This window comes from Chanos chanos, chromosome 12 (genome assembly GCF_902362185.1).
Source record: "Chanos chanos chromosome 12, fChaCha1.1, whole genome shotgun sequence".
Taxonomy (NCBI): domain Eukaryota; kingdom Metazoa; phylum Chordata; class Actinopteri; order Gonorynchiformes; family Chanidae; genus Chanos; species Chanos chanos.
The window spans coordinates 7,755,462-7,769,972 of record NC_044506.1 but is presented as its reverse complement, the minus strand read 5'-3'; the positions used below and the strand labels follow the sequence as shown (position 1 = coordinate 7,769,972).

Below are 14,511 nucleotides of genomic sequence, written 5' to 3'. Positions count from 1 at the left end.
AACACGGTAAGAGACTAATAACCAAAATATTAAAAGAAAAAAACCAAAACAAAACTTTTTGGAGATGCTCTTTGTTCTAAACTGTTGACTGTTTTTAAATGCCGTAGTATACCGAATCTTACGTTACGGTTCTTACTTCCACACTGACAAATCCTAATTATTATTGTATATCGAATCTACACATAAGTTATGCCTGCAGGCAAGTCGCCCGTTTTTGTGTTGTTTCGTGCACGTGCAAACACTACAGTGGGATTGAGCAGAGTAGGCTACATTATTTAAGTGCGCGGTCGTGCTACCAGTGTTGGTAAATTATTTAGTTAGGCTTCTGCAGGAAATATTTAATCTGGAATTTTTAAACCAACTAGATTACGGAATCGAGCATATCTGAAAAGCGCAAGAGTGTTTGAAGAGCGCCTAAAGACAGTATTGTTTACAGCAAACGGATTGGTAGTCATATCAGACAGATCTTCTTATTTAGCTTTTATCTTCTGCGATGTTTATGATTAATTTAATTTATTTGTCTAATCAAGAGTGTAAAATATTCTATGAAAATGAAATTATTAGATGACATTAAAAGATCAGATATACTTTATGGTCTAGAATACGGGCAAGAATATGACCAATCAGTCCCCTGTTCCTGTATTTAATGATGTTCAAACACATGGAACTGATTAATAATGAACCTGTTGATTCTCCAGATACATGAATATTACATATTGCACTATACAGTACAATGCCACCACTCTGTGGTTATACAGTGTATTACATGAATGCCACATCACTGACAATGCTTTGTCATTATTGCATAGCAAATGACAATCAACCTCTTTTTTTTTTTTTTTTTTTTTAACCTAAATCAGATCAGACAACAGTGAGAGAATCTAATGAGACATCTGATTTGCATTATAATAATTTTCTTTGAAATGATTTCTTTTGGTAAGTTCATTATATTTTGCTTGCTCTTCCCTCTAGGTGATGTCAGAGGACTGCTCCCAGCCCTGTAACTGCCCTGCAGAGACCCCACTCTGCCCGTTTGGCACCAGCCTTGTCCTGGATGGCTGTGGTTGCTGTAAGGTGTGTGCCAGGCAAGCAGGGGAACCATGTTCTCTCCTGGAGCCCTGTGATCACCACAAGGAGCTCTATTGTGACTACGGTGTACTGAGTGACACGGAGACGGGCATCTGTATGGGTAAGTGTGAGGATGTTCGTGCTGCATCGTGGGAAATGTAGTATTTGAACGGTGGCTTGGAACTGTCACTACCAGTGTAGGCGTGATGATGATGATGATGAGAGAGATGATATGATATTTCAGGGCTTAATCACATGGGGGAGCTATTTCACACATTAAGGATAAAGGGTATCATGGCTTCCTTGTTTTAGGCACTCTATTCTAATGATTCTACACTTGTTTGGTGAGGAACAGCTGAATTCACTTCAACAGTCCCTGTCTTTCTCAAAGGTGTACAACTGAAGAAATGTTGCTTTTCAAAAATGAAGCCGTATCAGTGAGCTAGTCCAAGTAAATGGTCAACAGTAAATAGTCAGTTGAAATAAAATTTGGTTTCACCTGTTTCATCCCCCACCAGCTCAAGAGGGTCAGACCTGTGACCTGGGAGGGGTTATATACCGCAGTGGGGAGACCTTCCAGCCCAGCTGTAAACACCAGTGCGTTTGCATAAATGGTGAGATTGGCTGCGTGCCCACCTGTGCCAGCGATGTGCGCCTGCCTTCTCCGGACTGCCCCTACCCTCGCCGCATCCAGATCCCGGGCAAATGCTGTGAGGAGTGGGTGTGTGACTCAAGCCCCCAGGAGCATCCCTTTGAGTCGGCAATGGCTGGTAGGTGCCTCTCAGAAACGGCTGTCACTTAAACTGAAACTATTCGTTTACATTTACATCTATGGCTGTCTTACAGAAAAAGCGCAGAATTATAGATGTAAGGGCTAAATTTCTTTCCATAATTTTTGGTGGGATTTTAGACATTAACTGCCTCAATGTTCTTTTTATTCAAATTAAGCATACATCTACCTATATTGGGAAATATTTAAATATGTAAATTATCCAAGTCAAGAAGATGAGCATATGATTTAAAGATGTCTGAATATGCTGTCGATTTGCTCAACTATAAAGTGTTTGTTAATCTGTGAGAAGTTAAGATCTCCATTGGTATTTTAACAAGCGGCGTCTTCTGGTCTTTGTTTCAGTCTATAGACAGGTGTCTGCTCATGGGCCTCAACCTGAAAGTCCACGAGACAACTGCATCGTCCAGACCACCGAATGGAGCGAATGCTCGGCCACCTGTGGCATGGGCGTGTCGTCTCGCGTCACCAACGACAACGAGCAGTGCCAGCTGGAAAGACAAACCCGTGTCTGCATGATCCGCCCATGCCAAGTTGACCAACAGAGGAGTATTAAAGTAAGCACAAACATTACTGGTTAGATTAAAGGTAGAGCAGGAGCAAAGGAAGGAAAAAAACCCCCAATATGATTTAGTTTCAGTCTGTGTAAACAATAGACATTTGAACCACATCATTGACAGCGAAGGAATTTTTGTTTTCTTTTTGCCTCTGCATCTAGAATGTAAATTATCTAATACATTTGTCTCAGTGCTCCAATGTGAAGTCATGAATGGTTGTACTTGGTCAGATTTTTGTCCAATCTCTGTTTAATCAAATGTAATATTTATATCAGAGACTACTATATCTCTATATTGCCTGACTGAAGACTAACTACATTCCACATTTTTTTTCCTTTTCCCAGAGGGGTAAGAAGTGTGTGAGGACCCCTAAGAGCCAGCGTGGCATGCGTTTTGAGCTGTCAGACTGCCGAAGCACCAAGGTGTACAAGCCCAAATTCTGCGGGGTGTGTACCGACGGCCGCTGCTGCACCCCTCAGTCGACCATCACGGCCGAGGTGGAGTTCCGCTGCCCTGAGGGTGACTCCTTCAAGAAGAAGATGATGTTCATCAAGTCTTGTTCTTGTCATTACGACTGCCCGCGTGAAAACGACATCTTTCTCGCCTCAAACACCCGACGAATGATCGGGGACTATGAGAATGACATGTGAGGGCTGTGTCTCCTTTTACATGTGCACATACACACACACACACACACACACACACACACATGCACCACACACTACACACACACACACACACACACACACATGCACCACACACTACACACACACACACACACACACACACACACACACACAAATGTATATACACCCTTACATATGCACGTATGGCAACATATGCACATGGCAGCTCTCTGTGTGTCTCTGGACTTTAAAATATCTCACAAATGTTCTTGTGAGCCCTGGAGAAAAAAAAAGAAAGAAAGAAAGAATGTTTGAGTTGAAGTGGAGCTCATGAATGGCTCCAGTGTATTTTTCTTTTCTTTTTTTTTGTTTTGGTCTTGTTTTGAGTTTTTTAGCTTTCTGTGCAGCTCTGAAGTCACCTGGTATTTTGACTGGTCCACTGTTGATTTTGGTGCATGTGTACGCTAGGGTGGACCTGAAGCACTGAAGACTCTTTATCTATCACCATTTGGGAAGTTTAGTTCAAAATTAAGACTATTTCAGTCAAACTGATCGAGATCCATTTTCAAAAACACAGGAACTGACAGAAACGGCCTCAATGTAGCCTTTTAAATGTATACGTAATGTCTATTCATTTGATTTTTTTTTTTCTTTAAATTTTATTTTACCTTGTCTAAATTATCATTAAGTTTGTCTTGTATGTCTCTGAATTACCATGAACCCTCTCATTCTGTGAGGATGAGCTGTTGACTGTTGATCCCTATCATACCACTCAAAAATCATTCAAGGGATCCTCTTCAAGTGATAGAATTTATTTGACTATTTGACCAGATTTGATCGCCGTGATCATTTGTTTTGGTCTTTACAAACTTCATGTCCCAGAGTTCCTTGGGATGATATTCTTGTAACCCATTTGATTTTTTTTTTAAAAGAGACTTGGTTGAGGAAATACTGTGTAATCGTATTGTTTACTTTTTATTTAAAAACAAGAAAACAAGGAAAGGAGTAAAATTCAAGGCAATGACGGATACACATTGTGTACATACTGTAAGAGGACTGTGTACAGTTTTGTACTAATTTATCTTTTACTGTTTAATACTTTTATTGTAGTTCTGTTTGTACTGTATAAATCCATTTTCACTGTAACCATCTGGCAGAGATACGAAATGAGTTCTTTTTGTTGCACTTTTATCTGTTTTCCAATAAAGAAATTATATTTTTATACATAAACTGCCGTCCAATGTGTTGTATATTTAAAAACAGCACTGTAGTATAACCTGTGCACTGAATTAAAAAGAAAAGAAAAGAAAAAACAAATCAGTTATTTATGGAGAGCAGAAAAATATTTCAGGCGGAGAAAAGAACTGTCAGGGCTCCTTTTCGTTTCTGTCATAGTACCCTCCTCTCGGGAGAGAAGTAAAGTTACAGCCAGTTAAATGACTTCAGAGTGTACCCTGGATTCTGCATCATCTTATTAAGAGAATATTTGTTAAGTTGTAGTTGTACTTATCAGGTGACACTGACTGTTGAGCTATTTGATTTTCTTCTTTCCTTTACCTTGGTACACAGTACGTAAACTGGTATCACGTTTTATCATATTCTCCTCAATATATAGAGTGGAAATTGCTGTAACTATTTTTTCTCTCCATTAGCAGTAGGTGCTGTACATATTTTCTGTGAAGACCTAGGTTGAGCAATGAGACATCAAAAAAAAGAAGAAGAAGAAAAAAAAGAAAATGCATGGAAACATTGGACAAGCCTGCGTCATGGTCCTGAGGACGAGGGATATTCGTATTGCTGCTGCAGCTCATTCCTTATCAGTCCCCGCTTGCAGGCAGGCAGGCAGGCAGCCAGTTCTGAGGAGCTAATCTGCAGAGTGGGTGTATCTCTGCAGCTCAAGACCCTATCTCCTGCAACAGATAAAGACTCCAATAGTACTGACCCTGTGAACTCACACAGAACATGTGTGTTAGGGCACCTTTTCACTCTCCGACAATGTATGTAAAAATATGCTGGTGTATGTGTCATTCTTTGTCTCTCACTCTCCTATTCTGTATTCGTGTGTGTGTGTGTGTGTGTGTGTGTGTGTGTGTGTGTGTGTATGCTTGTGCTTGTTCTGGTCTGTCAACACCATTTAACACTACAATGAACATTAGCATTTTCTTCTGCATAGGATGCTGAGGCATGATTTGAACAGTTAAACCTACAAATTTCTCCCATGAGTAGAAATCAGCCACTGTTATACTACTACTACTACTGCTACTACTATTATTCTTTTAGGCAAGCAAGAGTGGAAAGAGACATTTAATTGTGAATGTAGTTGTCTTTCTCCCTGCCGTGTAAGTCAGTGAATAATCTGTGAGCCACAGACAGAATTAGACATGGACCACATCCTTTGATTAGTCCCTGATCAGACCTGAGGCTCAGTGCAATTATCCTTGTTAAAATTAATCAGCATGTCTAAGATCTATATTTAACATTTTAATTTCAGTTAGATATCCATCTTTTCTATAGAAATACATGTTATGTGAAACGTTTTCCTTCAGATTATATCTGAATAAAGCATCACTGTTTAAGACAGCTTGACCTAAGCAACCATTAAATGTCCAGTGAGCAAAAATGTAAATGATATAAATTAATATTAATATATTAAAATATAAAGGGATGTTACAGGTATTTTCTTAATAACACTCCTTTCACACCCGTTCCAAAATGGTGGAACGAGTTGCATGTCACTATAAGACACTCTGGACCCAGTCAAAAAACACCTCATAATTTACCTCTTTCAAATATCTTTCTCTAACCTCTAACTTCCTTTACTTGTCTGTAGGCTATTTCAAGCGCAAAGTATATACATAAAAAAATCCGGACACAATGAAGCCCTGAATCTATGCACGGTTGTTAGGGTGGTTTTTGGCACGAGCTTGTGCGTACCGGGAGGTGTTGATTTAAGCCTATTTGCTTTGGACAAAAACGTCTCCGAATTGAGCAAACATAAATGTAAATTTAAATTTCTAAAGTAAAACGCTGGCCTAATATGGCTGGCTGGAACAGGCGTCTGTGCTCAGTGTTTGATTTGCTCACTGAACAAGTACTCATCTCCTAAGCAGGTGGAGGGGAAGTTTTGTATGTATCAGACGTGCTCTTTTTGCTGGAAATATTTAGAGATAACTGACGCAACGAGCGCTTGAGCGAAGCGTTCTACATTAATTGGTAACTTTTTACACATGCTTTGTGAGGGAAAACAATGGTGTAGGCGAGAAGGCAGTTTAGAATTAGTCTCGAAATATGTAGTAGTAACCTCTAAATTACATAATAAAGTACCAGGGTATTTCAGTCAAAATCCTCGAAAAACAGTCACAGCAACATAACGACGACCCTTTTGACTCTGTAGGGAAAACTGGCGACAGAAGCCTGAAAAGGGACCACTGTGTTCAACGTCAGATTCTTGGTGTCAGTGAGAGAAATGTGAAGACGTTTAGATAAAACAGTGATTATTAATTATCAGTTCTACTTATGCTCGTTTTAACTGTTGATAGTAAATCCGCTGTTTACGAACAAAACTTTACGAATGAAACGATACCAATAAAACATCATGTGACAGCGCAAGTGGCTCCTTTTCTGACCCTATTCTTATGAAGACACCTCATCAATCGTGCACCTGAGATCACGCGCTCCTCTCCAATCGCAGTCGACCAAAGGCGGGGAATGTCTGTCGCTCCTGACTCGAGCCTCCCCACTCCCCCCTCCACCCTGTGAGTTAGTGACGTTTTTTTTCTACAGAGGAAGACAGTGTTTGCGAAAACCGCACAATTACTGTATTCCCCCACTTCTCAAAATTACATAAAGCACTATTACAGAATTAGAGGACATCGCTGTGTCTTCTACTCAGGTAAACAATTCTGGTTGCTCCTAATTTGGTTATTTGGTTTAGTGTGACATTTGTAAGACTGTTTGAGTATCGGTGTTTTTGGGAAGCCTGATGACTACAGCACAGTGATTTTTTTCGTTTTATAAATTTATTCATTTTTCGAGAGGTGAACACTCTGTGTGGAAACTAGGGAATGTTCTGGCCACCTCGCTGATCAAGCAGAATTAGTCATCGAAAGCTGTCAGTTTGGTGCCTGCTGTCACTCACGGATGCATCGGTTTAGTCAGGTGTACCGGCGCGTGGCATATAAGGGAGCTAAATAAAACAGACAGAAGAAGATTCCAGGAGGATTAACTGTTAAAGTGGTAATGATACACAGGGATGACACAGGCGATCTATCACTTTGGTGGGCTGATGGAGATACTTGACATGACAATGATCATGTCGTTCACCGTTGCTCTGCCGTTGTTTAATGGCTTGTTTTAGCACTAGTTGAAGATCGAAAGATCCCTAAATTATGTGGAAAAATAACATTAAGCAAAGCAGACCCGATTTTCGATGCAAGGCAGGCTTGCTTTGCGGCTATACTCCCGCATTTGAAACATATGGTTTCTTTGTCTTATTTTCCTGGCATTCCCGGTGTGCTTTTCTGTTTTGACAGCGTGGTTTGTTGTCTAATTATTTTTCTTTTGCTCTGGAGTGGATGTAGAGTGTGAGAACCGACTCCCGTGTAGCTGCCAGTTTTCTGCGGACGCAAGCAACCCTGCCTCCCTCCTATCGGTGGCCACCACTTCTAGAATGTAAATACGACTCTCGTGTTGGTGGGCATTCCACCTAGGCTAACTCCCAAGTGGACAGTGCCGGTAGAGAGGGTAAAGTTCTGCGGAGAGACAGATGGAACGACGGTCGCGATTTCCATGGCCGCGCCATGTCCAGCACATGCTGGGTTTTTTTGGCTTCAACCTGCCAATGCGCTTTTGACGTGGGTGTGCGAGAGCGTCGTTGCAGTAACATTTGGCATCCCTTCTCCAGTTACAGTGTATGACGATTGAAAAAGAATCAACCTCTACTGTATGCCTGTATTTTACGTTTATTGTTCATGTGTACGATATTTCTCTTTCCAGCAGGGATGATCTCTATACAGCTTGCTGTGTGTTTAGCACCTAGTGTTTTAGCAACTGTCTTTACTTACTGTTTTCTCTCTAATAATCTGTAAAATACTGCAGTAATTTTGCTCTTTGACCAGACTGATTTGACATCGGAAATCTGTTCCCTCGTTTTTGAGTTAAATCATGTATACACTGATCTAGTGAATCACGTATGGCAGGCACGTTACGGTGGCCACAACCTCCTATGCATATTATCACGTATACTGTGTTAATGTAAAGAGATAATCACGACATAGAGGGGTCGATATGTCAGTTATGGGAAGGAGATGCAGGGTCATTCTTCCTGAAGAAGCTAGAAAATTGGTGGTGTTTTGATGTTATTTTTAATGGTGTCGTGAAAACGGTATTAATTTAAAACTGGTGAAAAATTAATCTGTTTTATTTACGAGAAGAAGTACCTTATTTGTCTCAAACACACTGAGCAGTGAAACACACCATCTCCATTTAACCCATCGTAACACCAGTGAGCACACACACACACACACACACACAAGCATGAAGTCAGTGACAGGGAGGAAACCCACATGGAGGAGAACATGCAAACTCCACATGGAAAGGACCCGGGACTCAAACCCAAGACCCTCTTGCTATGAGGCAACAGTGCTAACCACTGAGCCACCATGAATCCCAATAAGACAGTGTTAACAATATTGCTTGCGAATAACCAAACCATGCCCCTGGGAAAATGTAACCTTGCTATGTTTGGGTCATTGATGCTGAGGAAGGAACAACGACTGGTCTACTAGTTGCACCAGAGTAAAACAAGTACAGACGGATGCCTGTCCAAGGTGTCCGCTCTTCTCACGTGTCCTGCAGTCTCAATGCACCTTCATTCCTGTCTCTGAAGCAGAAATAGACCTATACAAGTAACAGGGAGGTAGGCTGTCACATGCCAACCATAAACAACTCAATTGCTCTTCAGTAGCCATTTGATGCCCTAAGCCTTATGTGCCAACCTCAAAATTGCTTAGATTTGTGAAATGCAGAGGTATTTTCATTTTTTAAAACCATCCCAATTATTCCTCATTCTTCTTCTTCTTTTTTTATATGGGAATTTTTATGACGGCATATTGCATTAGCTAAGACTTATAGGCAGCTACAAAATGATAATGTGAACTGAAGTAGTGCTGTTTCATCTTGATGGTGAATTAGCGGCAGAACCACTTCCAAGCACACAGCATTGCTACAGCGGCTCCCTAATGCTTTTAAGCACAGAGAGAATTGTAGCCCTCAAGTTGTTCAAGCATGTGGAACTAACTTGTGTATCAAAGAGTTCACTTGGTTACTCTCTGTTCCAAAAAGGAGTGTTCTGTTCTGAGATGACATAAGTCAAGGATTCAGTGATGTAAGTGCAGGTTGAGTCGTATCTCATTTGTCCATCAGCAGTAACTGGTTCGGATTGTGTCTCTTTTATTGTCTTACGAACATAAATCTACTCTTACATGTGAAACAGCTTTATAAAGTTTACCCTGTAAAATGAATCACAAGCTTCAATTTAAGATTTTTTTTTTTGGTTCAGTCTTTCAAAGACGTAACAATGTGCTGATGAAAAGATAACGGGAAAAAGAATTCATTATGCGCACTTGCAACCTGCTGCTATATGCTCCCATGCTGTGTGGTAAGAGTTCACTGCAGACAGTGGTTTTTGATGTACTACCATGAGTCTGGTACTACAGCGTCTCCTCATAGCTGTTCAGAAGTCATGGAGCTGAATGAGTTCTTTGCAAATCACCATCCTGCCCAGTAGTCCTTGTCCCATCCACCCTTATGGAAATATCATTTATCAAAGCTGCTTTTCCGTTATTAGCTAGAAATGGTGTTTTTGGGATGGAAACAGGGAAGGGGAGAGAGAGAGAGAGAGAGAAAGAAGAAGAACTAAGACATGATAAAGGTTCACCATTGAAATGAAACATGAGCCTACTGTTTTCAGTATAATGGGAATTAGGTTTCATTCCGGAGAACATTAAATATTGAACAGAAGCACTGAGTCGTAAGGGTAAGGGAAAGTATTTATAGAGAGTCTGATCTTTTTTTTTCCCTCTCTCCCCTGCTCACGTAGTGATTAATCAAACTGCAGTGTTGGAATTCTTCAGCCCCTGAAACACAGAACATTTTTAACTGTGCTCTTATTCTGCAGTACGGAGAGAAGGGACTCCATTAGTAAACTTCAGAGACCCCTCAGAACACAGAATTGCTCTTCAACTTTCTTTATGCTGCTTCGGGCTGCTACGTGTTTATTTATGACATTACTGTGGCTTATAATAGTGAAGTCGTAACACAACGGTCTGCCAACAGTCAAAGGCACATTATCTCTCATACTTTTTGTATATATGAGATGTCCTATGATATGTTTCGTATGATCTCTTAGTCTAACACAAGATTTCAGTAATCCAAAAGTAGCTTTTAAGAGTTTTAACGACACTGACTTGAAATAGATTTCATCAAAATCAGATATGGAAATATTGTTTCCAGAAGGTGGAAGTTCCCAGAAATTCGACGGTCAGACAAATGTGTTTAACATTAGAGGTTAAGAACGGGACAAACTGTCGGTTAGATTGCAGATCTGGATTAGATCCAGAGCTAAAGTGATGTTACTGTTTTACTCAGTGTGGGATGTGTGGATGTACTGCTTATCTGCTGACAAGACTTCTTTTTTTTTTTTCTCCTGTTCTTCTGTCTGACCTCATGCACCCCTGTGGACTGGGTCATCCTTCAACTGCCGCCAAATGTCCTTGGGAATGGAATCTGATATATGGTGAGTATCGTCCCGTTGCTTTTGCTGTGCTGTTCTCTGGGCGTTTTATGAGACGAGAACTCTGCACAAATGGCCTTCGCAATGCACACGCGTCACGGAATGAGGCCCTTACGGGTGCGTTATGCGTGTTTCGTGCTGTGTGATGTATGTGTCGTGTATGTACGAGGATAGGGCGTGTGTGAAATGTAGCTTGTAGGACTTTGGTTCGTTCGTAGATTTTATAACATGCCATGTTGTCTGAGGTAACGTTTGTCAAGCCAGAGGGAGATGATAAATGGCTGATAAAGGCTTCAGAAATCGCTGGTTTTTGTTTTTTCCTCCAGTCTTACATTAGGTCCGTTTTAGTCCGTCTTGTATTGCTTTAACTATTCTGCGTATTTATGTTCAAGACCAACAAGACATTTCCAAGCCAGGGAGCTTTCTGTATGGTGGGCAAACATGAGGATGTTTCACTGTTTCTGACAGAAAGACTTGGACACAGTTATACACAACAATGAAAAGTTAATGTCTTTTCTCTTTAATGCCTTACAATTGTTGCGTGGTTAGAGGCTGAAAAATGTGCAATTTTATCCTAAGTTAGTTTTTGGTTAGCAACAATAGAAGCTCTCTTATTAACCTAAGTCACAGTCTTTTAGCCTGTGTCTTATTAGCAAAATTGTTATAAGTATGGTGAGTTTAAGGTTTGTCCTTTGAATTACTGGAAGCAAACACCTACACCAGGACTCATAGTTTCCATTGTTCAGTCTTGGAATTCCAGCTTTCTCTATGTTTTTTTTTTTTTTCTGTGTGTGTGTGTGGAGTGTCTATATAGATACCCCTGTAAGGAATTTTCCCAAAATGCAGAAAAAAAACATTTATGGCAGACGGCCTCAGACTGGATGCCGTGTAGATGAGGACTCTGTTTCATCTGTTTATTACCCAGACTTGAACGCAGTGATAAAGTAAATGAGGTTATCTAGATCGCAAAAGCTTCATGCTGAGGTCTGTTAACAGTTATGGCAACTGTTTACAGCTGATAAATCTACAGAGCGTTAGAGAGACAGAGAGAGAGAGAGAGAGAAAGAGAGTCAGGATTATAAAAGCAAAGGGGGAAAAAAAAAAAAAAGCCTGACACCCAAAATAGATTCTGGTGAAATGAAAACTCAGGAGGACTGTCTGCTGTTTGCTTCTGTGATATTTTTAATCCTGCTACAATCCAGTGTATGTGGTTGTTGAAACATTTTCCTTTCATTGTATGCATTTTATTATGGATTGCATAATTGATTGATTGATTGATTAATTGATTGATAATATATTGTTTTAATTTGTGTTATGAGCATTATTTGTGTTTTTGATTCTGAAAACGAATAAACACTTTGACATGAAAAATGCCGGAGGCAAAAAAAAAAGGCCACAAACTATTCAACTAATGTATGTATTCAAAAACCATTTATTCCACTCAGTATCTGTTAACCTCAGTGTCTTTCAGCACTCTTTCAGTTAAAACACGGGTGACAAAAAGTCTTGGTCATTGTGAAGGAAAGTTCGGTCATTGTAAAAGAAAGTGCATTAACAGATAACATGACGTGATTGCCATAAAACAATTCCACTTTGTACCCTTGCATATGTAAATATGTGAAAACAAAGCTATTTAGAAACCGTTATCATAAAACAGCTTCCCAGACTCCAGATATAACATGATGCTGTGCTAATGGGCCACCCTGGTTGTCCATTGGAATCAGTTTACAATGTTTCTGCTTTTGACTGGTATGTCCGTTAGCACATTAACTAGAGCCAAGCCTTGAAATTGAGCACAGAGGGTGGGTGTGTTTACAGGTGAATAGACTGTTTACAGGTGAATACACTGTATTTGGTGCTATATATAGGACTAGATATTTGGGCAGTAGTCTGAAGGTAGAGAGTCAGATAATAGCCTGAGGAGGAGATTGTGAAACTTCGAGAGGCTCTGAGTTTTTATCTTTGCGGAGCAGACACGTCAAACGTCTGCACCAGAGCTTCACGGTTAGGCACGACGTATTGAAAGTCAGTCTGTCAGACTTTATTGAAGGTTAAACATATTTTCACACTGTAATCCAGAGCTACCCTCGGGAGAATAGCAATTTGACATTCGGACGTGGGCCTGAGACAGGGTTACACGAGAAAATATCATTTGAACTCAGAACTATTTGCAGTGAAAAGCGGACAGACCTTCCATTTCGAGAACTGAAGCTGATGTGTCACAGTTTAACTCTTGCAGTTGCAGCGTTGGCCACCAGGTTGCAATAGCGAGTCACTAGGAGAAAATGGTTGAACAGGTGGTGGCTGGTTTGAGTACAGGATTAACAACATGCAATGTCGGCATGGAAACAGAGCAGCCAGTCAGATAAAAAAAAAAGGGCTCATCCCAGGAGGGAGGTGCTTGAAAACAGTCACAGAGGAGCAAAACAAAATCCAGAGCACATATTTATCACATCAGTAGATATTGTTTAAATTAAACCTGAAAGGAGATGGAAATTTTGCCTATCGTTTGCTGTTTAAATCAGGCACATAGTCTAAATAAAAATGTTCATAAACGTATTTATTTATTTATTTATGGTCTGCTGTAATGATATAGTGAGGCTCAGACAATAAACACTGCATCTCAGCATAGCCTTTTTATAATAGCTGTGGTTTGTGGTTTCAGTAAATACAGCTATGCTAATACTGAGGTAATGAGGAATAGGGACACTCTATGGTATGTCACCTGAAAAACCATATTTAGAAAATTGTTATGTAATAAGAGAAACAAAGGATGTTTAGAACAACTGTAATACATTCAGCATCATTAATACTTTATTTTCAGTAGAGCTTTCATAAATATTAATAACATGGCTCTACTTTGAAAAAAAAAAAAAAAAAACAAGACCCTCACACAGTTCATATTACAGATCTAATTTGGGTATAATGGTGTATATAAATAGGAACAATGCTCTTTATTAGGAAGCCTGAAGAAAAAAAAACATGCCGCCATGCTGGGACTGTTAGAGCTCAGGGCTTAATTACATCTTTGTTCTTCATCTGGAATGAGAGAGAGAGAGAGAGAGAGAGAGAGAGAGACAGAGACAGAGACAGAGACAGAGAGAGACACACACACAGACAGAGACAGAAGGAGACTGTGTGTGTGTGTGTGTGTGTTTGTGTGTGTGTGTGAGAGAGAGAGAGAGAGAGAGAGAGTGAGTGAGTAAGCGAGAATGTTTGTGTGTGTTTGTGTCTGTGTGTATTAGACACACACACAGAAACAGAGACAGAGACAGACTCTGTGTGTGTGTGTGTGTGTGAGAGAGAGAGAGAGAGAGTGAGTATATTTGTGTGTGTTTGTGTCTGTGTGTATTAGATACACACAGAGCTGTGTATATTAGATACACACAGAGAGACAGGGACAGAGACAGAGCGAGACTGTGTGTGTGTGTGTGTGTGTGTGTGTGTGTGTGAGAGAGAGCGAGAGAGAGAGAGTTTTCTCTGTGCATCTTCATTACAGTAAAGCATAACTAAATGATGTGTACGCATTTAGAAAGATCAAACTAATCAAATGTAGAATGAACATGGTACATGGTATTAGGATTATATATTTATTTGCCACTACGTGTCCTGAGAGTTTATATGAGGACACATAACAGTCAAAAATGCCCAGCCGACAGTTGCAGCTAGAGCACTGTC

The 14,511-nt window shown here is 40.2% G+C and overlaps 1 protein-coding gene across 1 annotated transcript; it reads left to right on the top strand.

Annotated features, from left to right (window-relative positions):
• Positions 1–975: 975 nt before the first annotated feature.
• On the top strand, positions 976–3,065 carry ccn2b (cellular communication network factor 2b). The gene is made up of 4 exons (XM_030789129.1): positions 976–1,189; positions 1,587–1,838; positions 2,204–2,415; positions 2,760–3,065. Exons 1-4 carry the CDS (start codon positions 976–978, stop codon positions 3,063–3,065), a joined length of 984 nt encoding a protein of 327 aa, XP_030644989.1.
• The last annotated feature ends 11,446 nt before the right edge of the window (positions 3,066–14,511 follow it).

Bases quoted from the DNA above. Each gene is read 5' to 3' on its own strand.
- ccn2b (XM_030789129.1), top strand. From the start codon at position 976: ATGTCAGAGGACTGCTCCCAGCCCTGTAACTGCCCTGCAGAGACCCCA. The intron at 1,190-1,586 runs GTAAGTGTGAGG...ATCCCCCACCAG, and splicing joins GGAGACGGGCATCTGTATGG to CTCAAGAGGGTCAGACCTGT. The intron at 1,839-2,203 runs GTAGGTGCCTCT...TCTTTGTTTCAG, and splicing joins CTTTGAGTCGGCAATGGCTG to TCTATAGACAGGTGTCTGCT.